Source organism: Globicephala melas, chromosome 3, assembly GCF_963455315.2.
Source record: "Globicephala melas chromosome 3, mGloMel1.2, whole genome shotgun sequence".
Taxonomy (NCBI): Eukaryota; Metazoa; Chordata; class Mammalia; order Artiodactyla; family Delphinidae; genus Globicephala; species Globicephala melas.
Genome location: NC_083316.1, coordinates 114,924,570 through 114,952,504, shown reverse-complemented (window position 1 = coordinate 114,952,504; position 27,935 = coordinate 114,924,570). Strand labels below are relative to the sequence as shown.

At 40.3% G+C, this 27,935-nt stretch overlaps 1 protein-coding gene and 1 non-coding gene across 3 annotated transcripts; both read left to right on the top strand.

Moving 5' to 3' along the window:
- Nucleotides 1-4,740: 4,740 nt before the first annotated feature.
- On the top strand, nt 4,741-27,460 carry CDC23 (cell division cycle 23). 2 transcript variants are annotated; one of them, XM_030869508.2, is made up of 16 exons: nt 4,741-4,907; nt 4,993-5,065; nt 8,649-8,786; nt 9,734-9,776; nt 10,531-10,636; nt 10,731-10,863; nt 12,426-12,603; nt 12,689-12,786; nt 12,928-13,009; nt 23,255-23,408; nt 23,529-23,648; nt 23,969-24,044; nt 24,376-24,437; nt 25,138-25,216; nt 25,294-25,413; nt 26,257-27,460. In XM_030869508.2, exons 1-16 carry the CDS (start codon nt 4,747-4,749, stop codon nt 26,425-26,427), a joined length of 1,794 nt encoding a protein of 597 aa, XP_030725368.1. In that variant the 5' UTR covers nt 4,741-4,746; the 3' UTR covers nt 26,428-27,460. The 2 variants fall into 2 exon arrangements, with proteins under 2 accessions (XP_030725368.1, XP_060152243.1); XM_060296260.1 differs by lacking the exon at nt 4,741-4,907 and adding an exon at nt 8,278-8,306.
- LOC115860315 (small nucleolar RNA ACA64) lies at nt 9,041-9,162 on the top strand. The gene has a single exon (XR_004042420.1). It is a non-coding gene; the product is annotated as a small nucleolar RNA ACA64 (small nucleolar RNA).
- Nucleotides 27,461-27,935: the final 475 nt, after the last annotated feature.

Below are 27,935 nucleotides of genomic sequence, written 5' to 3'. Positions count from 1 at the left end.
AGAGTGCGGAAAGAAAAAAAAAGAGGGAATTCTTTAAAAGGAGGAGAATGGAAGAAAGAATGTACAGAGGGAGGAAAGGAAAAGAGAAAGAGCAAAGGGAAGGGAGGGGAGGAGGAAGGATAGTGTCACTGGAGGGGCTTCTAAAGAACTGGTAATCTCTTTGGTCTTGGCCACAGAAGAGGTTAGGAAGGGGATGTCATCACTGAGAAAGCGTCACAGTAAGGTGCATACATTTTGCCGCCTCCCACCTTCAGAAGTCAACCTGTGGCAAATGTGGCTACCTGGCCAAGAGGAAGAGAAAGTATAATGGAGTGCCAAGGCTAAAAGACAAAATATCGCCTTGACCAGTGAATGAGGCACCTAAAAATTGTATGCTGTGGATTCAGGCATGGATTCTGTGAAGGAGCAACACCTAAACCCAAGAGGGCAGCTGTTGCAGCATACAGTTCATCTTATGGGTTTCAACGGCTAGTCATGCATTAAGTGTTCTGGTTTAAAAAAATTTTTTATAAATAAATAAATAAAAATAAAGAACTGGTAATGTTCTTTTTCTTTTTTTCTTTTTTTTCTGTACGCGGGCCTCTCACTGTTGTGGCTTCTCCCGTTGCGGAGCACAAGCTCCGGACACTCAGTGGCCATGGTTCACGGGCCTAGCCGCTCCGTGGCATGTGGGATCTTCCCGGACCGGGGCACGAACCCGTGTCCCCTGCATCGGCAGGCGGACTCTCAACCACTGCGCCACCAGGGAAGCCCTGGTATTCTTTAAAAAAATTTTTTTTATTGGTGTATAGTTGATTTACAAGTTGTGTTAGTTTTAGGTGTACAGCAAAGTGAATCAGTTATACATATATCCATTTTTAGATTCTTTTCCTATATAGGCCATTACAGAGCATTGAGTAGAGTTCCCTGTGCTATACGGCAGGTTCTTATTAGTAGCTATCTGTTTTATATATAGTAGTGTGTATATGTCAATCCCAATCTCCCAACTTATCCCTTCTCCCCTTATCCCCTGGTGACCATAAGTTTGTTTTCTACATTTGTGACTCTACTTCTGTTTTGTAAGTCAGTTCATTTTTGTATCCGTTTTTTAGATTCCACATATAAGTGATATCATATGATATTTGTCTTTCTGTGTCTGACTAACTTCACTAAGTATGACAATCTCTAGGTCCATCCATGTTGCTGCAAATGGCATTATTTTGTTCTTTTTTATGACTAATTTATTCCATTGTATATATGTACCACATCCTCTTTATCCATTCCTCTTTCAATGGACATTTAGGTTGCTAAGGAACTGGTAATGTTCTATTCCTTTTTTTTTTTTTGCGGTACATGGGCCTCTCACTGTTGTGGCCTCTCCTGTTGCGGAGCACAGGCTCTGGACGCGCAGGCTTAGCTGCCATGGCCCACGGACCCAGTCGCTCCGCAGCATGTGGGATCTTCCCGGACCGGGGCATGAACCCGTGTCCCCTGCATCGGAAGGGGGACTCAACCACTGCGCCACCAGGGAAGCCCTGTTCTATTCTTAATCGAAGTAGTGGGTCATGTGTGCTCTTTTAATTTCCTCCCTTCCTCCCTCCCTCCCTCCCTTTCTTCCTTCCTTCCTTCCCTCACTTTCTTTTTTGGCTGCGCTGGGTCTTCATTGCAGCATGCTGGATCTTTTAGTTGGGGCATGCAAACTCTCAGTTTTGGCATGCACGTGGGATCTAGTTCCCTGACCAGGGATCGAACTCGGGTCTCTGCATTGGGAGCACAGTCTTACCCACTGGACCACCAAGGAATTCCCTTAGTATTATTCTTTAAACTGTTCTTATATACTGTATGTTATGTATAAGCATACTTATATACTGTATCTGATATAAATGTATCATACCTGTAAACTGCTTTGCAGGGTTGTCCTGCAAATTAGTGATCTGATATGCAAAGATCCCAGCAGAGAGTAAGTGTTCAAGAACATCTTACATGTATCCAGTGCTCATTGTGTTAACAATTGCTCTAACTATATTACATGGATTATCTCATTCAGTTCTTACCCCAACTGAATAGCAGGAATTATTGTTATGGTCCTCATTTTATCATTGAATGACCTAAAGCACATAGAATAAATGATATTCTCAAGATCTTGGGAATACTGGTAATGGTGGAGTTAGGGCTTGAACCTAGGTAATATGGCTTAGGGCCCACATTCTACAGCTCTCCACTCAACTGCTTCCCAGTAAAGAACTCATTATTACCACCGTTGTACCCCTGGAGAGAGAAGAAATGTAAAAGGAGGACTGATGTCAGCTTGGAAATAAAACACCTTTGAACTGGGCTGAGATTGGTGGTGTTGGAAAGGCAAGGAAGTAGAGATCAGGAGTTCACAAACGTGCTGGGGGGGGCAGTCCACATCATTAAAGGTGGTGATTATGGTTTTCATTTTTTAAACATTTAACAAATAAGATAATTATTAAAATATTTTCTCCTGATAAAAGGAAACAGTTTGGGTCTTGAGTGAATGAAAGAATGAATGTGAGGTGGTTCTTGGTGATCAGAGGAACATGAAACAGTTTACAGTTGACATCTGAACAACATGGGATTTCGGAGTGCCAGCCCCCGCCCCCCAGTCAAAAATCTGAGTATAACTTCTTTTTTTTTTTGGCTGCATTGGGTCTTCATTGCTGCGCGCGGGCTTTCTCTAGTTGCAGAGAGCAGGGGCTACTCTTCGTCACGGTGCGCAGGCTTCTCATTGTGGTGGCTTCTCTTGTTGTGGAGCACGGGCTCTAGGCGCACGAGCTTCAGTAGTTGTGGCACATGGGCTCAGTAGTTGTGGTGCATGGGCTTAGTTGCTCCACAGCATGTGGGATCTTCCCAGACCAGGGAAGCCCACGTATACGTATTTATTGAAAAAATCTGCATATAAGTGGATCTTCACAGTTCTAACCCATGTTGTTCAAGGGTCAGCTGTATTACTCAGCTGAACACTGGAAGCCTCCTTGGTGGATTTGACTGTTGTAGTGTTTTATTTTAAGTCATATATACTTTAAAAATTTACCCACAGTGGGCTTCCCTGGTGGCTCAGTGGTTCAGAATCTGCCTGCCAAGGCAGGGGACACGGGTTCGATACCTGGTCTGGGAAGATCTCACATGCCGTGGAGCAATTAAGCCCGAGCACCACAACTACTGAGCCCACGTGCCACAACTACTGAAGCCCATGCACCTAGAGCCTGTGCTCTGCAACAAGAGAAGCCACCACAATGAGAAGCCCGCGCACTACAACGAGGAGTAGCCCCTGCTCGACGCAATTAGAGAAGATCCCGTGCACAGCAACAAAGGCCCGATATAGCCAAAAATAAATAAATAAATTTATTTTTAAAAATTGTGTGACAATTATATCCAATTTATCTTTTCATTCATTGGGACAAAAGACTGGCTACACTAAAAATGTGTTGTTTGTAAATAAGTGCTTGCCAAAAGCATATTGAAATCATCTCTATTTTCTTGTTATTTAAAAACAAAACAAAAACTATTAAATTATAGACAATTATAAAAATAAACAATAACATTTTAAAGGGCAAATATAAGAATTCTAAACAAGTCATAAAAGCATTATCTATCTATAATGCCATAAACAGTTACATTTCATTCTATGTGTCAGTATTTATTCAGTTTATATTCAGTATATATATACAAATATATATACATAGATACACATGAGTAGATGTATGATATACTGTAATTTTTGTATTTGCTAACAAATCATTTTTTCTTAAATTATAAATTTAAAACAAATACAAAGTGTGCAACACTTATGAAACAAGAAAAAAGAATTTTGCCTTCATGCATTGTATAGTATGTTGCAATAAAGTTGACTTTAGAATACAATCTTTAATAATACATGTTAATCTAAACAACATGATTTACTTAAAATCACTTCTATATAACACCCAAAGAATGGGTTCAAAACATTCCCAAGGGAGTTGGTAAAACCATATATTACTATGAAAGGGTTAAAAACAAAACAGGTTGAAAATGTTCATGTAGTGTTTAAGAACTCTGGGTTTTGGAGTCAGAGCTGGGTTATAATCTAAACACTCTCCTTGGAAGAGTGATGCAAACTCTCTGAGCTTTCGTTTTCTTCATCTGTAAAACTGGGATGATACAATATCATAGAGCTGTTTTAATGGTTAAACCCGATTATGTATGTAAAAGTACAGAACCTGTCATAAGGTAAGCCCTCAATAAATGTTAGTTACCCTCCCCATTCCCCTGGGGTAAGAAAAAGGTGGGTAAAGAGGAAGAATTCTCCACCTGTGGCCATACAATTTACTTCTTTAAGAAAAAATCTAGAGGATACCAGACATCCTTGCTACACACATACACCACTATGTCATCCAGCGGCACAGAATCTACCCAAGAACTACACTCTTATCTTTCGTCCAATCACATCATTCTGCACTCTCTTGCCCCTATTCCCAACCCTAGTTTCCCAAGCCACCTTCCCAATCACTCATTCCTCTCTGCCCCGCCCAGAAGTCGTGGCTATCCCCCCTCTTTCTTGTTCTAACTTTCGCGCCCCACTAGTTCTTCGCCAATCGGAGAAGTAATTTCCTCTTCCCTCCCCACCTCTTACTGACGTTACGAGAAAGAAGATTTCTGATTGGTTTCTCTGGAGCAAGAGCGTGCCAATAACAGACAGACTTTTTTGGTGCGGAGGGGCAGCTAGTATTTTCGCTGGTGATTGGCTGGGGTGGTCAAGACAGGAAAATGGCTGCCAGCTCTTCTGTAGTCCCGGTGTCAGTGTCGGCTGCCGTGGTCCCCGCCCTGTCATCGAGCGGCGATTTCTCAAATTTGCGGGAAATTAAAAAGCAGCTGCTACTTATCGCGGGCCTTACCCGGGAGCGGGGCCTACTGCACAGTAGCAAATGGTAAGATGTCGGAGTCCGAGGGGACCGGGCTTGGATCCTCGGCCCTGGGAGTCTTTAGCTGATTCAGTTTGTGTGGGTGTTCCAGGTCTGCGGAGTTGGCCTTCTCCCTCCCGGCGTTGCCTCTGTCCGAGCTGCAGCCGCCGCCGCCTATTACAGAGGTAAGCACGTCTTCACATTGAGTGCTCCCCATCATCAGAAGAGATACTGAGTGCTCTGTCACCGGAAGGGAGCATACTGCTTAGCAGGGATGTTTGTAGGGGAAATTCAAGCATTCAAAGAGCTGGGTGTTTTAAGCGATTTTATCTGTATGTTTTTGCTGAGTTTTGAAAGACTTAGTGGTGCTCTTACTTAAGCTGGAGAGATTAGTAAACAATCCTTGCTTAAGATTTCAGCCTTTTAGGTTTTCTAGCTCAACCTAGATAGTATTCATAACGGGGAGAAGCGTCAAAGGTTTTTATTGGATTGGCCAAAAAGTTCCTTCGGTTTTAAAATAAAAATACAAATCACGCATTTTCACCAAGAAGTTTATTGAACAACGTATTCACTGTTCCACTACCTCCTCACATTTTTCAGGCAACTTCATAATTCCATCTTACCAAAAGTTTTTATCTTTTTTTTTTATCTTTTTTTTTTGCGGTACGCGGGCCTCTCACTGCTGTGGCCTCTCCCGTTGCGGAGCACAGGCTCCGGACGCGCAGGCTTAGCGGCCATGGCCCACGGGCCCAGTCGCTCCGCGGCATGTGGGATCTTCCCGGACCGGGGCACGAACCCGTGTCTCCTGCATCGGCAGGTGGACTCTCAACCATTGCGCCACCAGGGAAGCCCCCAAAACTTTTTATCTTTTTGAGCAAAGAACTGTTCCAGGTGCTTTTTACAGTCTTCCAGGGAATTGAAATTTTTTCCATTAAGAGAATTTTGTAAAGACCTAAATAAATGGAAATCCAAAGGTGCAATGTCTGGTGAATACAGCAGTTGAATCAGAACTTCCCAGCCAAGCTGTAACAGTTTTTGCCTGTTCATCAAAGAAACATGCAGTCGTGCGTTATCCTGATGGGAGATTATGCGTATTCTGTTGACTAATTCTGGAGGCTTTTCATCAAGTGCTGTTTCAGTTGGTCTAATTGGGAGCAGTACTCGTTGGAATTAATTGTTTGGTTTTCCGGAAGGAGCTCATAATAGAGGACGCCTTTCCAATTGCACCATATACACAACATCACCTTCTTTGGATGAAAACCGGCCTTTGGTGTGGTTGATGGTGGTTCATTTCGCTTGCTTCACGATCTCTTCTGTTCCACATTATTGTACAGTATCTATACACTTTTCATTGCCCATCACAATTGTTTTAAAAATGGAACGTTTTCATTGCATTTAAGAGAGAAAAACACATGCGGAAAAACAGTCAAGAAGGTTTTTTTCCGCTTAACTTACATGTAACCCAAACATCAAAGCAATTCATATAACCAGGCTGGTGCAAATGATTTTCAACTCTTGATTTGGATATTTTGAGTATATCAGCTGTCTCCTGCATGGTATAACGTTGCTTGTTCTCAATTAACATCTCAATTTGATTGCTATCAGCTTCAACTGGTCTACCCAACCATGCAGCCTCATCCAGTGAGAAATCTCCTGCACGAAACTTTGCAGACCACTTTTGACACGTTCGATCAGTCACAGCACCATCTCCATACACTGCACAAATCTTTTTTTGCGTTTCAGTTTCATTTTTACCTTTCTTGAAATAATAAAGCATAATATGCGGAAAATGTTGCTTTTTTCCTTCTATCTTCAATATTAAAATGGCTACACAGAAGTTCACCAGTTTTGATAAGTTTTTAAAAAAATTAACCCTGAGGGCTTCCCTGGTGGCGCAGTGGTTGAGAGTCTGCCTGCCAATGCAGGAGACACGGGTTCGAGCCCTGGTCTGGGAGGATCCCACATGCCGCGGAGCAACTAGGCCTGTGAGCCACAACTACTGAGCCTGCGGGTCTGGAGCCTGTGTTCCGTAACAAGAGTGGCCGCGTTAGTGAGAGGCCCGCGCACCGCGATGAAGAGTGGCCCCTGCTTGCCGCACCTAGAGAAAGCCCTCGCACAGAAACGAAGACCCGGGCTTCCCTGGTGGCGCAGTGGTTGAGAGTTTGCCTGCGGATGTAGGGGACACGGGTTTGTACCCTGGTCTGGGAAGATCCCACATGCCGCGGAGCGGCTGGTCCCGTGAGCCATGGCCGCTGAGCCTGCGCGTCCGGAACCTGTGCTCCACAACGCGAGAGGCCACAACAGTGAGAGGCCCGCGTACCGCAAAAAAAAAAAAAAAAAAGAAACGAAGACCCAACACAGCCAAAAATAAATAATAAATAAATATTAAAAAAAAAAAAAAACCCTGATGTGACAGCTGTCACAATACACTCTAACAGAATTGTTTCAAATGAAGTTAAAGACAACTAAGCACTACTAGAGCCATCTAATGGAAAAAACCGAATGGACTTTTTGGCCAGCCCAATACAACAGCACGAAACTGATTTTGGATCCAGACAGCTCTGGGTTCAAATCTCAGCCATACTAGTGACTTTTGGCAACTTAATTAACCTCCTGAGCCACAGTTTTCCCCATCTGTGGATAATAGTATTACTTTGTGGGGATATTGAGACAATTAAATGAGATAGGAATACATTTTATGTATGATCTATAGTATATATGTTTACATAGTCTGTGTCATCTGAAAGATCTTTATCATAATCCATTTTATTTTTCCTGAAGATGCCATTTCTTGATTACCACCCCCACCAACCACACACACACACACACACACACACACACACACACACACACACACACACACTTAAAAACAATGAATGTTCCTTAATCCAAAAGATACAATGCAGGTGAGAGAGGCAGGAGAAGAAATAAGTAAATGGTGAGTGTACGTGAAAAGGGCCACCACAATCCTAAGCTGAATGGCCATATTTAGGACATTTTCATCCAATGAAGAAAATATTGAACATAATTTTGGTTCCAGTTTTGTGCTGGTAATATTTGGACATGAAGGATGAGGAGAATGAAATTACTAAAGTTTTAATCAACTTATCCTTAGAATTTGCGGGGATTGTATGTTTTTACCTCAAATGTGCATCATTTCATTTTTTTTTTTTTACATAGAGAATTATAGCTGTGTTTTTTTGGTTTTTACAATACTAACATGTCAAAACTTTGTTGAAATACAAAAAGTGTAAGTAATTCCACAGCATGTTGCATTTATGTGGAAATTTAAAAGTCTGCCGAAGGAAAGGCATGTCACATATTAATGCTAGTCATTTTTCATGACTTTCTCACTTTTTCCTCATATCAAATCCGTATTACTGGCTCCATTTTACAGATGAAGAAGTGAATACTCAGAGAAGCTAAGTAAGTTCCGTACTAATGTCTTGAAACCAGGAAATCAAGCAGTCAGAATTTAAATCCAAGTCCCTAACACTAAAGCATATGCAATTTCCCACAACATTTGCAGAAACAATAAAAGTTTCTGAGTGCATTGGTTTAGTTTTTTAAATTTTAATATTGTCCCCAAGCTTTTATTTTGAAAAAATGTTCTGTGACCTTACTTCATAAACTAATAAATAAGTATTAGGTTTTTGGGAGGAGGAAAATAATTATCCTTTCTTACATCTTGAAATTAATGAATATTCTTGGATTTGAACTTTCGTTATCCTGTTCCTAACCACTTACATTAACTTGTCTCTTTTTTAGGAGGATGCTCAGGATATGGATGCTTACACCCTGGCCAAGGCCTACTTTGACGTTAAAGAGTATGATCGGGCAGCACATTTCCTGCATGGCTGCAATAGCAAGAAAGCCTATTTCCTGTACATGTATTCTAGATATCTGGTGAGGGCCATTTTAAGATGTCATTCTGCTGTCAGTGAAGCATCCATATTTAGAATCCCAGTAGCAAGTTTAATCTTCAAATAGTTTAGCAAAAGTCTACTTGGTGAATGTACTTTATAAATACTTAGCAATAATAAAGAAGACATCATAAGTAAAGTAAAAAAAATGACAGTACGAAAGAAAATATAAAAATATTGGTAATATTCATTATTGACAAAGGTATGGGGCAGTAGACACTCTGTTTCAGGAGTAAAAGTAGTTTGGCGTTGGTTTGGTTGGCGTGCCTGTGGGTGAGATTTGGCACCCAGAACCACTGGGGCCTCAGCCCACCACCCACTTCTTGGTATGGGGAGATGAAACCCACGCCCCAACATGTGTGGGCCGCTGCTCTGGGCAGATTATGTCAATTTGAAATACTATGCCCAAACAATTCTTCCTTAAGAAACTTAGCTTGTCCAATAGAAATACTTCAGTGTGTGCACAAGGATATATATATGTACAGGGCTGTTCATTGAAGGGTTTTTTGTAATAGACAAAAAAATTAAAAACCTAAATAACCATTAGTCAAGAAATTCATTGTTAATTTTTGCCTGAAGTATTCTTTATTAAAATGTTGCAAAATGATGATTTTCTACTCCAGCACTCTCTTGAGTAGTAAATTCTAAGCAAGAGTCTGTCTTCCCCTTCTCCACTTATTTATGCATTTATCTAGTATCAGTATGGACTCAAGAATTCCTGTATTTTTAATTGTTTATAATTCATTATTTCACTTTTTCATTTTGGTACTCAGATTATTCCAGATTTGGCTAGTGGGAGCCCCCGAATAGTTGTTTAAAATTAGTGACCAATAGTAGATGTCATTTTGGTTGGACTTTTTGGTTGAATCAGGCTGCTACAGGTTTCAGAATAAGTGGAAAAAAGACCTATTTATTGATTTTCTCTTACAGTCTGGAGAAAAGAAGAAGGATGATGAAACAGTTGACAGCCTAGGTATGAATTTCTTTCTCTTACCTTTTGGACTAAAACAAACTCTATAATGCCTACAGGAGCCAGGCAGTTAATATAAACATGGGAAGTGGACTGAAGAGGAGTCCACTGAGGAGGAGTTTGCAAATTGGAGAGCACAACTGGCTGGTTGTCACCCAACTCCCTCTGAGGGTTGCCCTATGGGAATGTGGGCCTGGTGTTGTCAGGGGCTTTCTTCCGCCGGCCCTAACCTGTTCCCTGCAACCTGAACCTGGAAATTTAGATTTTTAGTTGAGGCTTCTGAGTTTTCAGCATTGATAATTAATTCAGATTTTTAAAAACCTGTGTGGGCCTAACAAAATATGACTGCAGACCACTTATCAGTTGCAGTTTCTATAATAAAGTAAATGGACTGTGTAAGATGTCATTGGAGGGGACTTCCCTGGTGGCGCAGTGGTTGGGAGTCCACCTGCCAGTGCAGGGGACATGGGTTCGTGCCCTGGTCTGGGATGATCCCACGTGCCGCGGAGCAGCTGGGCCCGTTAGCCATGGCCACTGAGGCTGCGCGTCTGGAGCCTGTGCTCCGCAACGGGAGAGGCCACAACAGTGAGAGGCCCACGTACCGCAAAAAAAAAAAAAAAAAGATGTCATTGGCCACTTGTGAGTGTTTGCTGGAAGTTCCAGGTGTAACTTTGGTTGATGCCAAAGGGAATATCTAGGTCTATGAAATGAAAAACAGCAGTCTACCCTTAGATCAGAAACTCTGTTTCTTTCCTAGGCCCACTGGAGAAAGGTCAAGTGAAAAATGAGGCTCTCAGAGAATTGAGAGTGGAGCTCAGCAAAAAACACCAGGCTCGGGAGCTTGATGGATTTGGCCTTTATCTGTAAGTGTTATAGTAATTTGGAACTTATGTGAGATATTCTTCTGAGTAGAGGGGAGATGTTGTTAACTTCTGTGATCGTTCCCTTCTTTCCTAGGTATGGTGTGGTGCTTCGAAAGCTGGACTTGGTGAAAGAGGCCATTGATGTGTTTGTGGAGGCTACTCATGTTTTGCCTTTGCATTGGGGAGCCTGGCTAGAGCTCTGTAACTTGATTACAGACAAGGAGATGGTAAATTGAGATGAGCTATGTAAAAAATCTTCTGCTTCAAGTCTTATGTAATTCTTTAATAATGGGGTAGGGGGAGAAAGTTTTGCTAAACCTTTCATTATAGCTACCTCTTTGCTCCTTCTCTAGTCTCTTTCACTGTTGGGATTTAGGTCTTTATTTGAAAGACTGATGTCTAGATCTTGTTTGGTAGTTGCTGTTGCATTTGCATTCAGTTGACTTAGAGTATCTTTTCATATTCATGTTTCACATTCAAGTTTTACTGTAACTTGTTTTATAGACTAAATGTTATTATAGTTTCTCTACTAATTCCAAAGATGCTATAGGAACGATTTCTGTGATATCAAGAATTGAGTTAAAAACATTTTTAATGTTTCTTCTGAGCTCTCATAGGTCTCTGTTGAGATTTAGAGATTTGTTGAAATCTCTAAATGAAATAATGTATATGAAATTGCTTTATAAACTGCATTGTTTTATTAGTCATTGTTAGAGAACATTGTCTACAAAGTTTATTTTGCTGTTATTCAATAGTTAATAGAAGCAACAACACACTTCCTTTTGTTGGCTCTAAAGGACCAAGGGCTGGTTGATTTTCCCCAATAGTGATACATGCTACTACATTTGTGTCTGAAATCTCAATCTTGGTTTACTTGTATTTACCTATCTCTAACTGCCTACTAGACTTTCATTAAAAGTTTGTTTTATCTCTGAACTCAGAATATGCAAAACCAAATTTCTCATCTTGCCTACCAAATTCTCTTTCTTCCTCCCAACTTGATGGACTCTCAGTTGTATCTCTGTTTCTCAGGATGCACCCAGTCTTGACTCCTCAGAGTCATATTTTGTCTCTTCCCTTTCTCTTATTTCCCTTTATCTAGTCAGTCGCCAGACATTGCCATGGTTACCTTCTTGTCTGCATCTCTTTCTCTTGGTTTCCTTTGCTGTCTTGGTTATCATCTCAAATTTGGATTACTTAAAAGTAATAAATACTTTCTATCTAACTTTCCCATTTCCAAGCCATCTGACATACTGTTTCCAAACTTATTCTTAAAGCACCCATGTCATCATGTCATTCTCCTGTCAAAAATTGCAGTGGTTTCCTGTTGCATCCCATTTCCTGTTGCAGCATAGGACCCACCCTATCAGTTCAGTCTTATTTTTCCACTTCTTCCCAACACATAGCCTCCCCTCAAACTGAGCTAGTTGCCTCATTCTATTTACCCACACTCATTATGACTGTTTTTCCTCTATTTTTATTGTCCTTACTTAGAATGTTGTCTTTTTTCTCTTCCTCTCCCTTTTTCTATTCAGTTTCTACCCATCCTCCAAGGCTCGCCTCAAATCCTGTCGTTTCTTTGAAGCTGTCCCCAGCTAGACCATTCCTCCCTATTCCTCCCTATTGTGCTTGTAAGTCCTGTTCACTTAATTGAACTGCCCTGTGTTCATTATTAGGTACTCTAATAAAATTTTGGTGATAAATTCTTTTAGACAATATAGTTCCTTGATGTTCATTTGGGAGAGAGGTCAAAGTATATTAAGTGTGTTCCTCTCTCTCCTGCTGCCAGCTGAAGTTCCTGTCTTTGCCAGACACCTGGATGAAAGAGTTTTTTCTGGCTCATATATACACAGAGTTGCAGTTGATAGAGGAGGCCCTGCAAAAGTATCAGAATCTCATTGATGTGGGCTTCTCTAAGAGCTCATATATTGTTTCCCAAATTGCAGTTGCCTATCACAATATCAGAGGTGAGTGAATAAGGACAACGAAATACCATCAAACCCTGAAGGTAGTGCTGTGTTGTTTTCTGAACTCTCTGTCTTCTTTCTGCAGATATCGACAAAGCCCTCTCTATTTTTAATGAGCTAAGGAAACAAGACCCTTACAGGATTGAAAATATGGACACATTCTCCAACCTTCTTTATGTCAGGGTGAGCTCCTTCCTTTGCTTGGACTTAAGCTCTTTTGTGCTTTGATCTCCTGGGTTGGATTGTCACCTAGTAGCATTAGCTACAAGAACAATTATGTAGGGGTTCCTTTTTCATGCTTAGATCGTCTTTCTTTTCTTTCAGAGCATGAAATCTGAGTTGAGTTATCTGGCTCACAACCTCTGTGAGATTGATAAATATCGTGTAGAAACATGCTGTGTAATTGGTAAGAGTCACCATCTTTTTTCTTTTTTTATCTTTATTGTGAGTAATCCAAATGTAAAAATAACAATAATATAAAAGTGTCAAAAGAAAAAAAGGGAATTCCCTGGCGGTCCAGTGGTTAGGACTCCGTGCACCCACTGCAGGGGACATGGGTTCGATGCCTGGTCGGGGAACTGGGATCCTGCATTCCTGCATGCCTCACAGCACAGCCAAAAAAAATAAGTGTCAAAGGTAACAAAATTGGGACTTCCTTGGTGGCGCAGTGGTTAAGAATCCGCCTGCCAATGCAGGGGACACGGGTTCGAGCCCTGGTCCAGGAATATCCCACATGCCGTGGAGCAACTGGGCCCTTGCTCCACAACTACTGAGCCTGTGCTCTAGAGCCCATGTGCCACAACTACTGAGCCCACGTGCCTAGAGCCCGTGCTCCACAACAGAGAAGCCACCGTAATGAGGAGCCCACGCACCACAACAAAGAGTAGCCCCCGCTCACCACAACTAGAGAAATGCCGTGCACAGCAACGAAGACCCAACGCAGCCAAAAATAAATAAATAAAATAAATTTATAAAAAAAAAAAAAGGTAACAAAATTATATACAATAGAATGTGAAGGATCACTGTAATCCCACCCCCAAGATTGGTGGATATGACTCCAGAATATTTTTCTGTGTGAGTACTATAAATGGTGTATGTGTGTGTGTATGGTTTGCTTGCAAAAACTGTATCATTATACACACTGCTTTGTAATGTCCTTTGTTTTAACCTAACAATATATCTTTTCCATCTTTCCATGCTAGTACATGTAGAGTTGTATTGTATTATTTTTGATGGCTATTTAGTATTTTATTATATAGATGTGCCATTATTTTTATTTAATCGTTTTCTGTTGTATAAGTTGTGGCTAGTGTTTGTTAACATAAAAATTGCTTCAGGAAACATCTTTGTATGTATATATTTATTTTTACATGTTTATGCAGCTATTTCTGTATAATTAGTTCCTTGAAAGGCTGGATCAAAAACGTGTGTATTTTTTATATATATATGTGGGTTTTTTATTTTAGTAAATTTATTTTATCTATTTTATTTTTGGCTGCGTTGGGTCTTTGTTGCTGCACGCGGGCTTTCTCTAGTTGTGGTGAGCGGGGGCTATTCTTCGTTGTGGTGCGTGGGCTTCCCATTGTGGTGGCTTCTCTTGTTGCAGAGCACGGGCTCTAGGCACGTGGGCTTCAGTAGTTGTGGCGCACAGGCTTAGTTGCTTGGCGGATGTGGGATCTTCCTGGACCAGGGCTCGAACCCGTGTCCCCTGCATTGGCAGGCGGATTCTTAACCACTGCACCACCAGGGAAGTCCCTGTATTTTAAAATTATTATTTTGTTTATTATTATTTTTTGCGGTATACGGGCCTCTCACTGTTGTGGCCTTTCCTGTTGTGGAGCACAGGCTCCGGATGCATAGGCTCAGCGGCCATGGCCCACGGGCCCAGCCGCTCTGCGGCATGTGGGATCCTCCCGGACTGGGGCACGAACCCGTGTCCCCTGCATTGGCAGGCGGACTCTCAACCACTGCGCCACCAAGGAAGCCCCTATTTATTTATTTTTTAGCCGTGTCAGGTCTTAGTTGCGACATGCAGGGTCCTTGTTGAGACATGCAGGATCTTCTGTTGCGGTGTGGGCTCTTTGCTGCGACACGCGGGGTCTTTGTTGAGGCATGCAGGATCTTCTGTTGCGGCGTGGGCTCTTTGCTGTGGCACGCGGGCTTCTCTCTAGCTGTGGTGCGTGGGCTCCAGAGTGCATGGGCTCTGTAGTTGTGGCGTGCGGGCTCCAGAGTGCGTGGACTCTAGTTTGCAGCATGCAGGCTCAGTAGTTGTGGCGCACGGCTTAGTTGCCCCATGTCATGTGGGATCTTAGTTCCCTGACCAGGGATCGAACCCGTGTCCCCTGCATTGGAAGGCAGATTCTTTACCACTGGACCACCAGGGAGGTCCTGTGTATTTAAAAAAAAAAAAGCCTGTGTATTTTAAACTTACTAATATTACTAAAATGTTTGTAAGAATTTCCAATCCTATGAAAAGAGATGAGAGTGTATCTTTTTCTGTATCAGGGTGTCTCACTCTTGGCTCTATTGACATTTTTGGCTGATAATTTCTTTTGTGGGGGTCTGTCCTATACATTGCAGGGTGTTAGAAGTATACCCAGCTCTACCCACTAGATGTCAATAACCTCCTTCCCCCAGTTGTGCAGATAAAGCCAAATAACCTCTTGGGGTCAGAATCATCCTTGGTTGAGAACCATGGCCCTATGTACTTGGCCACACTACTGTGACCTGATAATCAGTTGACATAAATAGATGAATGGCCACTCTTGGATAAAAGTAAACTTGGTTGGTTGTGATTGAAAGCCTAAGTTTCCTGGAGATGAAAGACCCTGTTCCTGGGTCTTTGGTGACACTGCATTGAGAACATACATTTGTATGTTAGGATGTTGTTAGTAAACTGATAGAATTTCAATTCAGTCATTCAATAAATATTTCCAGCCCTTTAGGAAGTTGTAGTGTAGTATGGGAAATAAATATTAAAAAAAGAAAAATCCTATGGGAACATAGGTAAGAGGAACAAATAATCTTTTCAATATCAGAGCATTGAGAATGAAGTATAAAGTCTGTTAAAGTGAGGATGGAACTCCAGTTTATTCAGAAAACATCTTTTGAACATCTTCTGAGTGCCAGATATGGTGGTTTGTGTTGCAGTATCTACCTCATTACCTACTGAGGAAGACCAGTAAGAAACAACTATGTGGGTTGAGGGTTATGATTGAAGTAAACATAGGATGCTAATAGAGTATATAGGAAAAGTAGCTAATCCAGTCTGATGAGGGAAGGCTTCTTGAGAAGGTGATACCTGAAGGATGGGCAGGAGAGAAAGAGTTCACTAAAGGAGGAGATGGATTGACTTGGGAAGGGTATTGCAGTGCAGAGGCATTGAAGTGTGAAACAGACAGTGATCCTGAAATAGTTTAGTGTCCTGAAGCATGGTGTGGGAGGAGGGAATGTATGAACGGGGCCAGATCTTGAAGAGCCTTTTGTGCCTTACTAAAAGTTTGGATTTTATTCTTAAGGCAGGAGAAGTCTTCTGAAGGATTTTAAACCAGAGAATGATAAATGTTTTTAGATTTTCATTTTCAAATGATAACAGGAGACAGTGTGCTGGGAGGATTAGAAAAAGGGCAAGACCAACAAGGAGGCTTTTGCAATAATCCAGTCTAGAGATGATGAGAGCCCAAGCTGAGGTATTGGCAGGAGGAATGAAGAGAGGCGATTAGATTTAGAAGATATTTAGGAAGTAGAACTTACAGGAATTGGTGAATGGGTAACCAGATTGATAACAGTGTCCTTCACCTGAAGAAAGGAAATAGAGGTAGGGGAGATAATGAACTGTTCCTTTTTTAGCTTACTAACTTAAAGCCAGTTAAAATCAAAGGATATGGGCTTCCCTGGTGATTCAGTGGTTGAGAGTCCGCCTGGCAATGCAGGGGACACGGGTTCGTGCCCCGGTCCGGGAAGATCCCACATGCCGTGGGGTGGCTGGGCCCGTGAGCCATGACCGCTGAGCCTGCGCATCCGGAGCCTGTGCACCGCAACAGGAGAGGCCACAGCAGTGAGAGGCCCGCGTACCGCAAAAAATAAACCAAACAAAACAAAATCAAAGGATACGTACATATGAAGAGTAATGCTTTAGGAGTTTCTGTTTTTTTTTATTTTATGTATTTATTTATTTTTTGGCCATGCCTCGTGGCTTGCAGGATCTTATTTCCCGGACCAGGGTTTGAACACTGGCCCTTGGCAGTGAGAGTGCGGAGTCCTAACCACTGGACTGCCAGGGAATTCCCATCTGGTTTTTTAAATAATCGTTTGATTGGTAAACTTCTTAATGAACTGTTTGTTCTTCAGTGTATCTGTAATGCCTAGCGAAGTTCCTGACTTATGGTCAATAAATGTTTGTTGAATTCAGCCCACCTATCTTAAAAATCAAGAAAAAGGAACATTAGATATGACAAAAAATATATTTCAGCTTTCACAAAGGAGAAAGAAGGGTGGAGAGAGACGAGAAGAAACTGAAGACCTGAAAGAGAATGAAACAACTTAAGAATAGAGTGATGGCAAGAATCTCCTACTTGTTTAGTCCTTGCTTCTGCAGTTATGTCTTGATGTGAATTGAATGCTTCCTCTGCATCTTTTCTGGAGTCCCAGTCTCTGAGAGGCAGCTTTACACACACACACACACACACACATACACACATACACACAAACAAATACGTATATGTATTTATATATGTATATATTACAGTATAGCATGGTTAAGATTTGGACTCTGGAACAAAACTGCCCAAGTTTAAATCTTGGTTTTGTTACTAACTAGCTGTGTGACATTGGATTTAACTTCTGTGTGCTATACTTTCCTCATCCATAAAGGGATAATAACAGTAGAACATTCTCCCATGTATTCGTTGTGAGGAGTAAGTAAATTAACATATAAAAAGCACTTTTAACAATGTAAGTTGCCCAGCACATTGTAATCATTCAGTACATTTTAGCTGTTCCAACTGGTCAGAAAATCTCATCTACTTAATCTTTGCCCAGAACTTGCCTGTTCTGACTTCCTTAACACCTCCTTTTCATCCTGACTCCTTTAGCAGCTAAAGCTTATACCCTTGCTACCACTACTTCACTTCTCCTATTCTATTACAGAAGTTAACCTTTGGACAATCTGCCTAGAGTTTGCTTATTCCTCTGTCTCTGGGTCTGAGTCAGTGGCAGAAGCAAAGGTATCCTTTTATAGGACATAAAGCCCTCCATCTTTTTTCCCAGGTGAATGTGAACTTGAATGATCTTAGGTGATACAGACAATTGTTATAAATAATTTCTCCTGAATCAAACTGACAGCTGAATCTAGACAAATTAAAAGCAAAGACAAACACATATATAGAAATCTTATTACTTGTTTTTTACCAAAGTGGAATTGTATAATTTCTCTGCAATTTGCTTTTTCCGTTTGACAGTATATCATTATCTCTGTAAATTAGTATATATACATTTAAATCCATCTTTTTATCTAGTTTATGCACATGCAATTTATACATAACGGAAATGTTTTTAAAGTGCAGGGTTTTTTTCCCTCACTGCACCTTTCCTCCTTTAACATACTTGTGTTAGCATGTCCCATACCACATGAAACATACACATACACATATGCAGGGTTTAATGGGCTGTTTGCTTACAAAAATAGGATCATATTACACACATTTCTCTGTATTTTACTTTTCTCACTCAACAATATCTCATGAAAAATCCCTCAGAGTCTTGGTATATCTCAAATTGTTTTTTCTTCTTTTATTATTTATTATTTATTTTTTTTAAATGAATTTATTCATTTATTTAATTTTTGGCTGCATTGGGTCTTTGCTGCTGCACGCGGGTTTTCTCTAGTTGTGGCGAGCGGGGGCTACTCTGTTGCAGTGCGGATTCTTAACGACTGCGCCACCAGGGAAGCCCTCTTTTTTTTAAAAAAAATTGAGGTATAGTTGATTTACAGTATTAGTTTCAGGTGTACAACATAGTGATTCAAGTTTTTTATAGATTATACTCCGTTTAAAGTTCTATAAAATATTGGCCATATTCCCTGTGCTGTACAATATTTCCTTGTAGCTTATTTATTTTACACGTAGTAGTTTGTACCTCTTAATCCCCTATGCCTATCTTGCCCTCCCCACTTCCCTCTCCCCATAGGTAACCACTAGTTTGTTCTCTATATCTGTGAGTCTGTTTCTGTTCTGTTATATTCATTCATTTGTTTTATTTTTTAGATTCCATGTATAAGTGATAATAGATAGTTTGTCTTTCTCAAATTGACATTTCACTAAGCATAATACCTTCCAGATCCATCCATGTTGTTGCAAATGGCAAAATTTCATTCTTTTTAATGGCTGAGTAGTAGTCCATTATGTATGTATACCACATCTTCTTTATCCATTCCTCTGTTGATGGACACTTAGGTTGCTTCCATATCTTGGCTATTGTAAATAATATTGCTGTGAACATTGGGGTGCATGTATCTTTTCAAATTTGTGTTTTTGTTTTCCTTGAATATATACCCAGAAGTGGAATTGTTAGATCATATCGTAGTTCTATTTTCAGGTTTTTGAGGAACCTCCATACTGTTCTCCCTAGTGGCTGCACCAATTAACATTCCTACCAACAGTGTACAAATGTTCCCTTCTCTCCACATCCTCACTAACATTTGTTATTTGTGGTCTTTTTGATGATAGCCATTCTGACAGTTGTGAGGTGATATCTCATTGTGGTTTTGATTTGCTTTTCTTTTTTTAAAAAAAAAAATTATTTATTTATTTTTGGCTGTGTAGGGTCCTTGTTACTGCACGTGGGCTTTCTTTTAGTTGCGGTTTTCTTCTAGGAGTTGCTGCACATGGGCTTTCTTTTAGTTAGGCTTTCTTTTAGTTGGGGGCTACTCTTTGTTGTGGTGTGTGGGCTTCTTATTGCGGTGGCTTCTCTTGTTGCGGAACACGGGTTCTAGGCACGCGGGCTTCAGTAGTTGTGGCGCATGGTCTCAGTAGTTGTGGCTCATGGACTCTAGAGCGCAGGGTCAATAGTTGTGGCACACGGGCTTAGCTGCTCTGCGGCATGTGGGATCTTCCTGGACCAGGGCTCAAACCCGTGTCCCCTGCATTGGCAGGCGGATTCTTAACCACTGCGCCACCAGGGAAGCCCCATGATTTGCTTTTCTGATGATTAATGATATTGAGCATCTTTTCATGTGCCTATTGGCCATCTGTACGTCTTCTTTGGAAAAATGTCTATCAAGTCTTCTGACCATTTCTTGACTGGGTTGTTTGTTTTTTTGATATTAAGTTGTATGAACTGTTTATATATTTTGGATATCATTTGCAAATATTTTCTCCCATTCAGTAAGCTGTCTTTTTGTTTTGTTTTGTTTTGTTTTAATTAATTAATTTATTTTTGGCTGCATTGGGTTTTTGTTGCTGTGCATAGGCTTTCTCTAGTTGTGACAAGCAGGGGCTACTCTTCGTTGCGGTTCACAGGCTTCTCATTGTGGTGGCTTCTCTTGTTGTGGAGCACGGGCTCTAGGTGCGCAGGCTTCAGTACTTGGGCTTGTGGGCTCTAGAGCACGGGCTCAGTTGTTGTGGTGCATGGGTTTAGTTGCTCCACGGCATGTAGGATCAAACCCATGTCTCCTGCATTGGCAGGTGGATTCTTAACCACTGTGCCACCAGGGAAGTCCCTGTCTTTTCGTTTTGTTGATTGTTTTGTTTGCTGTGCAAAAGCTTTTCAGTCTAATTAGATCACATTTGTTTATTTTTGCTTTTGTTTCTTTGCCTTAGGTGATGGATCCAAAAAAATATTGCTATGATTCCTGTCAAAGAGTGTTTTGCCTCTGTTTTCTCCTAGGAGTTTTAATGGTTTCTGTTCTTACATTTAGATCTTTAATCCATTTTGAGTTTATTTTTTTATATGGTATGAGAAAATGTTCTAATTTCATTCTGTTACATGTAGCTGTCCAGTTTTCCCAGCATCACTTATTGGAGGCGGTCTTTTCCCCATTGTATATTCTTGCCTCCTTTGTCATGATTAATTAACCATAAGTGCGTGAGTTTCTGGACCAGTACCATACTGTTTTGATCACTGTAGCTTAGTAGTATAGTCTGAAGTCAGGGAATGTGATGCTTCCTGTTTTGTTCTTCTTTCTCAAGATTGTTTTGTCTGTTCAGGGTCTTTTGTGTTCCCGTACAAATTTTGGGATTATTTGTTCTGGTTCTGTGAAAAATCCCATTGGTATTTTTTTAAAAATATTTATTTATTTATTTGGCTGCACTGGGTCTTAGTTGCAGCACACAGAATATTCATTGCCGCGTGTGGCGTCTTTGTTGCAGCATGCAGGATCTTTAGTTGTGGCATGTGGGATCTTTAGTTGTGGCATGCGGGATCTCGTTCCCTGACCAGGGATTAAATCTGGGCCCCCTGCATTGGGAGCACAGAGTCTTAACCACTGGACCACCAGGGAAGTCCCACCGTTGGTATTTTGTTAGGGATTGCATTGAATCTGTAGGTTGTCTTGGGTAGTATGGTCATTTTAATAATATTAATGGTTCAAATCCATAAACAAAGTGTATCTTTCTGTTTGTGTCTTCATTTTCTTTCATCAGTGTATTATAGTTTTCTGAGTACAAGTCTTTTAACTCCTTAATTAGATTTACTCCTAGGTATTTTATTTTTTTGGGTGTGATTGTAAATGGGATTGTTTCATTAATTTCTCTTTCTGGTAGTTTGTCATTAGTGTATAGAAATGCAACAGATTTCTGTATTAATTTTGTAGTGTGCAACTTTACTGAATTCATTGATGAGCTCTAGTAATTTTTTGGTGACATCTTTAGGATTTTCTATGTATAGAATCATGTCATCTGTAAACAGTGGCAGTTTTACTTCTTCCTTTCTAATTTGGATTCCTTTTATTTCTTTTTCTTATCCGATTGCTGTGGCTAAGACTTTGAGTACTACATTGAAAAAAGTCACAAAAGTGGGCATCCTTGATTTTTTTCCTGATCTTAGAGGAAAAGTTTTTAGCTTTTCACCTTTGAGTATGATGTTAGCTGTGGGCTTATCATATATGGCCTTTATTATGTTGATGTTCCCTCTATACCTACTTTGTGGAGAGTTTTTATCATAAATGCATGTTGAATTTTGTCAAAAGCTTTTTCTGTATCAAGATGGTCATATAATTTTTATTCTTCGTTTTGTTAGTGTGGTGTATCACATTGATTGATTTGCAGATATTGAACCATCCTTGCATCCCTGGGATAAATCCCACTTGATCATGATGTATGATCCTTTTAATGTATTGTTGGATTCAGTTTGCTAATACTTTATTGAGGATTTTTTCATCTATGTTCATTAGTGATATTGGCCTGTAATTTTCTTTTTTTGTGGTATCTTTGGTTTTGGTATCAGGGTGATGCTGGCTTTGTAGAATGAGTTTGGAAACATTTCTTGCTCTGCAATTTTTTGGAATAATTTGGAAAAGATAAGTGTTAGCTCTTATCTAAATGTTTGGTAAAATTCACCTGTGAAGCCATCTGGTTCTGGACTTTTTTTGTTGGGAGTTGTTTTATTACTGATTCATTTTCATTACTGGTAATTGGTCTGTTCATACTTTCTACTTATTCCTGATTTAATCTTGGGAGCTTATACATTTCTAGGAATATGTCCATTTCTTCTAGGTTGTCCATTTTATTGGTATATATTAAAAATAGCTTTATTGAGGGATAATTTACATAACATAAAATTTACTTATCTTAAGCTTACAGTTCACTGAGTTTTTGCTAATTTATACAGTTGTGTAACCATAATCATAATCCAGTTTAGAACACTCCATCATCCCAAAAAGTTCCCTTGGGTCTATTTGCAGTCAACCCTACTCCCAATCCCCAGCAGATCTGCCTTCTATCTGTATAGTTTTGCATTTTCTGGAAATTTCATATAAGTGGAATCTTGGAATATTTAGTCTTATTGTCTAGCTTTTTTCACTGAGCTCTTTTTCGAGGTTTGTCCATGTTGCAACATATGTCAGTAGTTCTTCTCTTTTTACTGCTGAGAAGTATTTCGTTGTCTGGATATATACTACATTTCGTTTATCCATTTACTAGTTAGTATAAGAAAGATGGCCTTTATTCCCTTTCTTCAAATAAAAGTTTTTATAGAATCTTAAAATCTTTCATATATTCTTTTTAAGACCAATGATAATAGAACTTCCTTGATTCTTGTGGAAGAGGGGAGTTCAGAGTGCTACCTTTTTAATCCTTTAGGTACCTCCTTAGAAACCTAGGAAGATAGTTGGAAAACCACCAATCTAAAGCATACTCTAGGAATTTCCTACCCTTTATTAAGGAAATATAAGTGCTATATTGAGAGGAAATAAAATGAAGAAAATCTTTGTGGTGTTAGGAAACTTTTTTTTTAAAAACACCAGAATGTGTAATAGATAAAATATATTTTCCAAGGGAATGATGATGTTGCCCATATGTAGAATTTGGCTTTTCTGCAAGGACTTTGGGGGAATGGGTTATGGTTCATGCCTACTCTGTGGAATGCTGCCTATTTTAGTGACTTATTTTTGCCTTTCTAGTTATTTATATATTTTGTTTGTTTGTCTTTCAATTAGGCAATTATTATAGTTTGCGTTCTCAGCATGAGAAAGCAGCCTTGTATTTCCAGAGAGCACTGAAATTGAATCCTCGGTATCTTGGTGCCTGGACGCTGATGGGACATGAGTACATGGAAATGAAGAACACATCTGCTGCTATTCAGGCTTATAGGTGAGCATTTAGTTGGAGGGGGAGATGGAGCAGATTGTTGTGATTTTAGGAGTCTCTATTGAGCCTGCAAGTCGCTAACTTTGATTCTGCTCTCTTACCAGTCTCTCTTCCATTTCTTAGGCATGCTATTGAGGTCAATAAGCGGGACTACAGAGCCTGGTATGGCCTTGGGCAGACCTATGAAATCCTTAAGATGCCATTTTATTGCCTTTATTATTATAGACGGGCCCACCAGCTTCGGTAAGTCGGGCCACTTGATGATGTGTTTGTTGTGGGAAGGGCTGACACTCTTCTTTCTCTTTTGATAGCTATTGAAGAATCACAGTGAATGGTTTTGACTCTTAGAGACCTGAGTTTAAACATGCCATATGTTGTTTGGTCATTTTTATGTAGTGTATTCTACTAACGTGTTAATTGTATAATTGTGAACACAAAATAATATAATTACATGAAGTATTGGATTAAAGCCCATTCCCTTCATAGCTTTGAAATAGTGGTGGTGGTTCCTCAAGGGAGGACTTCAGTTTTTGCTTGGATTTCCTATTTCTTTTCCCTCTCAGGCCCAATGATTCTCGTATGCTGGTCGCTTTAGGAGAATGTTATGAGAAACTCAATCAACTAGTGGAAGCCAAAAAGGTATCTGAAATTGGGTCCTGAAGAGTTTGTGTGGAAATCCGCTGTTTGGATGAGGGGTTGAGCTCTCTGTGCTTAATTTTACTTCATGTAGATCTATCTACATAGGGAAGTCTGAATATTTATAGGCACATAGGGTGTATAAAGCAAAGTTGGGCTGACATCATTAGTGGGAATGTTAGTATGTAGCCTGGACCTATCAGATCTAGTAAAAATGCTTTGTATTCTCCAAGTCTGAACTTCTGGGAGGCTTGCAGGACCTGAGTCTCTATGTGATTAGTCATGGCACATGGGGCAGTGGTTGAAGTGACCGGTTTATTTATTTTTTTGACAGTGCTATTGGAGAGCTTACGCCGTGGGAGATGTGGAAAAGATGGCTCTGGTGAAACTGGCAAAGTGAGTGAAAGAGTGACACGCTAGTGATATTTCTGTTGGCTTCTCTGGTGAGGTGGGTCCTGCACATTCTAGAGCTTCCCATCCATCATCTACATGAATGAGGGGATGTAGCACAGTGTATGATTACTGATCTGGAAATTTAGCCATCTCGACTCAAAAGAATGCTACTTCTCTTTGAAGAGGAATTGTTTTCCTATTTGGAAAATTCAAGAATGAATTGAAAGAAATGAAATTTTTATGTCAGAGCAGTCTAGGAAAACTACTTTAGGTACTAATCTCCTCCTGATAAGGCCCAGGAAAATAAGGAATAACTCAGAAATGATAAGGAAAGAGGTTCTTAAATGCAATTTCATTCCTGCCAGTTCTTTTCTGGATTCTTACAAAACATGTGAATTGCTTGGTATCTTTTTTAATCTCACTCAGGGTATTACCAGGGAATTTTTGCAATGGTATATTATCCAGCTTAAGTGTTTACTAACTTTTTCTCCATCACCAGTAGCAGAGTAATGATTCTAAGCTTTGATGAAGTAACCACCACCTCTGGGCACTAATACTATTCTGGGTCCCACTGTGTCATTTATGTCAAAATTTGTACTTGTCTATGTATTATCATTTTTTTATCTTAACTGTGTGCTTTTACTTTTTATCACTAGCTTGCTTTGAGATATGATTTATACTTAAAGACCAATTTCTTTTGTAGGCTTCATGAACAGTTGACTGAGTCAGAACAGGCAGCCCAATGTTACATCAAATATATCCAAGATATCTATTCGTGTGGGGTATGTGTCATGAGCATGAGAATTGGGTCGCTGATCTTATTCTTGTCACCTCAGTCATTCCTGATTTCCTTATCTAGGAAATAGTGGAACACTTGGAGGAGAGCACTGCTTTCCGCTATCTGGCCCAGTATTATTTTAAGTGCAAGCTGTGGGATGAAGCTTCAGCTTGTGCCCAAAAGTGCTGTGCATTCAATGATGTGAGTATCGGTTCTTTAGTAAAAGGTTTGGATTTTAGGTTCTAGCACATGACTTTACTATGATCTGGGGGTGGAAAGTGGAAGGTGGTTAAGAGGGTGAGTGGTTTGCATTCAATCTGTAGATTGCTTTGGGTAGTATAGTCATTTTCACAATATTGATTCTTCCAATCCAAGAACATGGTCTATTTCTCCATCTGTTTAAGTCATCTTTGATTTCTTTCATCAGTGTTTAATAGTTTTCTGAGTACAAGTCTTTCACCTCCTTAGGCAGGTTTATTCCTAGGTATTTTATTCTTTTTGTGCGATGGCAAATGGGGTTGTTTCCTTAATTTCTCTGATTTTTCATTGTTGGTGTATTGGAATGCCAGAGATTTCTGTGCATTAATTTTGTATCCTGCAACCTTACCAAATTAATTGATTAGTTCTAGTAGTTTTCTGGGGGCATCTTTAGGATTTTCTATGTATAGTATCACGTCATCTGCAAACAGTGACAGTTTTACTTCTTCTCTTCCAATTTGTATTCCTTTTATTTCTTTTTCTTCTCTGATTGCCGTGGCTCAAGAGGGAGGGGATATGGGGACATATGTATGCATATGGCTGACTCACTTTGGTGTGCAATAGAAACTAACACAGTATTGTGAAGCAATTATACTCCAATAAAGATTAAAAAAAAAATAAAACAGGGTGACTGGAAAGGCTACCTTGTTCTGTGGAACTTTGTATGTCAGTATTTTATTCTTTGTTTCTTTTTTTTTTTTTTTTTTTTGTATGTCAGTATTTTAGAAACTGTTTTTGAGAAAAGCCTTGGACATATTTTGACACATTTGCCTGACTTTGTTTCAGACCCGGGAAGAAGGTAAGGCCTTGCTCCGGCAAATCCTACAGCTTCGGAACCAAGGCGAGACTCCCTCCACCGAGATGCCTGCTCCCTTTTTCCTCCCTGCTTCACTGTCTGCTAACAACACTCCCACACGCAGAGTTTCTCCACTCAACCTGTCTTCAGTCACACCATAGTTGGCTACTTTCAAGCCAGCACATTGCCAGACCCATATTAAGCCTTACCTCCATGTAAAGAACAGCCACGTCTATTCTTCCAAGGACCTTAGTTCTTTTTGTTTGTACACATGGAAACAGCTCCTTGGGGAGTTTATAGAATCACCTGCACAGTAGACTGACAGAAGAATCCTGGCAGGAACAGAGTCTGTCTTTGCCAGTTTGAAGCACTTCTATCTCCCTTCTGTTCAGAGTGGCTATAGATCTTGGCCTTTTTCCCCAGACCTTTTTGCCCCCCCAAAACATCCCTTTAACAGCACTTTAGCACAGGCAAGGCTACAGGGACAAAGTTTAAATGCTGCTGGGAGTGGGAGATTTCTTTAGAGAGGCAAGGAAGAAAGAAGGGAGAAAAGCTTGCAACTCTACCCTCTGCTGATAGTAGGGCACTGGATACCCTAGGAAGGTCAGGGCACTGGATAGACATGACTCATCATTCTTTGATTTGCTGAGCATGACTATTCTGATATCAGAGATTAGGTTTAAATGGGGTGAAGGTATACTTTTGTTCTTACTGGGAAGACATTCTGCCGTTTTTTTTGTTTTTTTTTTTGCGGGATGCAGGCCTCTCACTGCTGTGGCCTCTCCTGTTGTGGAGCACAGGCTCCAGACGCGCAGGCTCAGTGGCCATGGCTTACGGGCCCAGCCACTCTGCGGCATGCGGGATCTTCCCGGACCGGGGCACGAACCCGTGTCCCCTGCATCAGCAGGCGGACTCTCAACCACTGCGCCACCAGGGAAGCCCTGGCGTTTTGGTTTTGAGGCGTCTCCTAGAAGCTTTCAAATTGGAAGTAACTTACTAGAGTTGAACAAAAGAAGGGGCAAAAGGACTCTCACTGAGTGTGGAACTGCTGATGGCCCCTACTAAGGGGAAAAGATGTCTATAGAGTTAGCTATACACCTACTAAAGCACAGCAAGGAGGCAGGGTTACAGAGTTTCATGGACATTTGGGTGTGATAACTTCTGTGATTGTACAGATAAAAATAAACTCTTAGAGTCGGTCTGTTTTAATAAATATTTTGCCATAATTGTCTCCCCCCCACATGCCCCCCCATCTCCACAAGAATGTTTTTTTTCTAGCCTTCATCTATTAGACAAGGTAAAAGTAATCATTCTTGCTATGCTCTTGGGAGTTTCAGGCCTGTGCTTGTGCATTCAGTAGGAGGTAATATGCCATGACTATAATACCTGCTGTAATGAATTTGTACAGTAGATGCTATGGGTTATTCTGAGCTCAGGGCCCAGCCTTCCTTTATTTTTGTTCCAAAACAAGTTTGTTACCCATTCATCTCCTAATGTATGACACTTCATTTTATTTTATTTTTTTATGAATAACTTTTTTATTAACCTTTTAATCATTTAGTTAATTAACCTGTTTTTGTTTTTTGGTTTTTTTAACATCTTTATTGGTGACACTTCATTTTATATTAAGGAAGGTTTAGAATATCTAATGTCCCTTGAATTAATTTCT

Bases quoted from the DNA above. Each gene is read 5' to 3' on its own strand.
- CDC23 (XM_030869508.2), top strand. From the start codon at position 4,747: ATGGCTGCCAGCTCTTCTGTAGTCCCGGTGTCAGTGTCGGCTGCCGTG. The intron at 13,010-23,254 runs GTAAGAGTCACC...TCTTTCAATTAG, and splicing joins AGAAACATGCTGTGTAATTG to GCAATTATTATAGTTTGCGT. The intron at 24,045-24,375 runs GTATCTGAAATT...TTTTTTTGACAG, and splicing joins AACTAGTGGAAGCCAAAAAG to TGCTATTGGAGAGCTTACGC.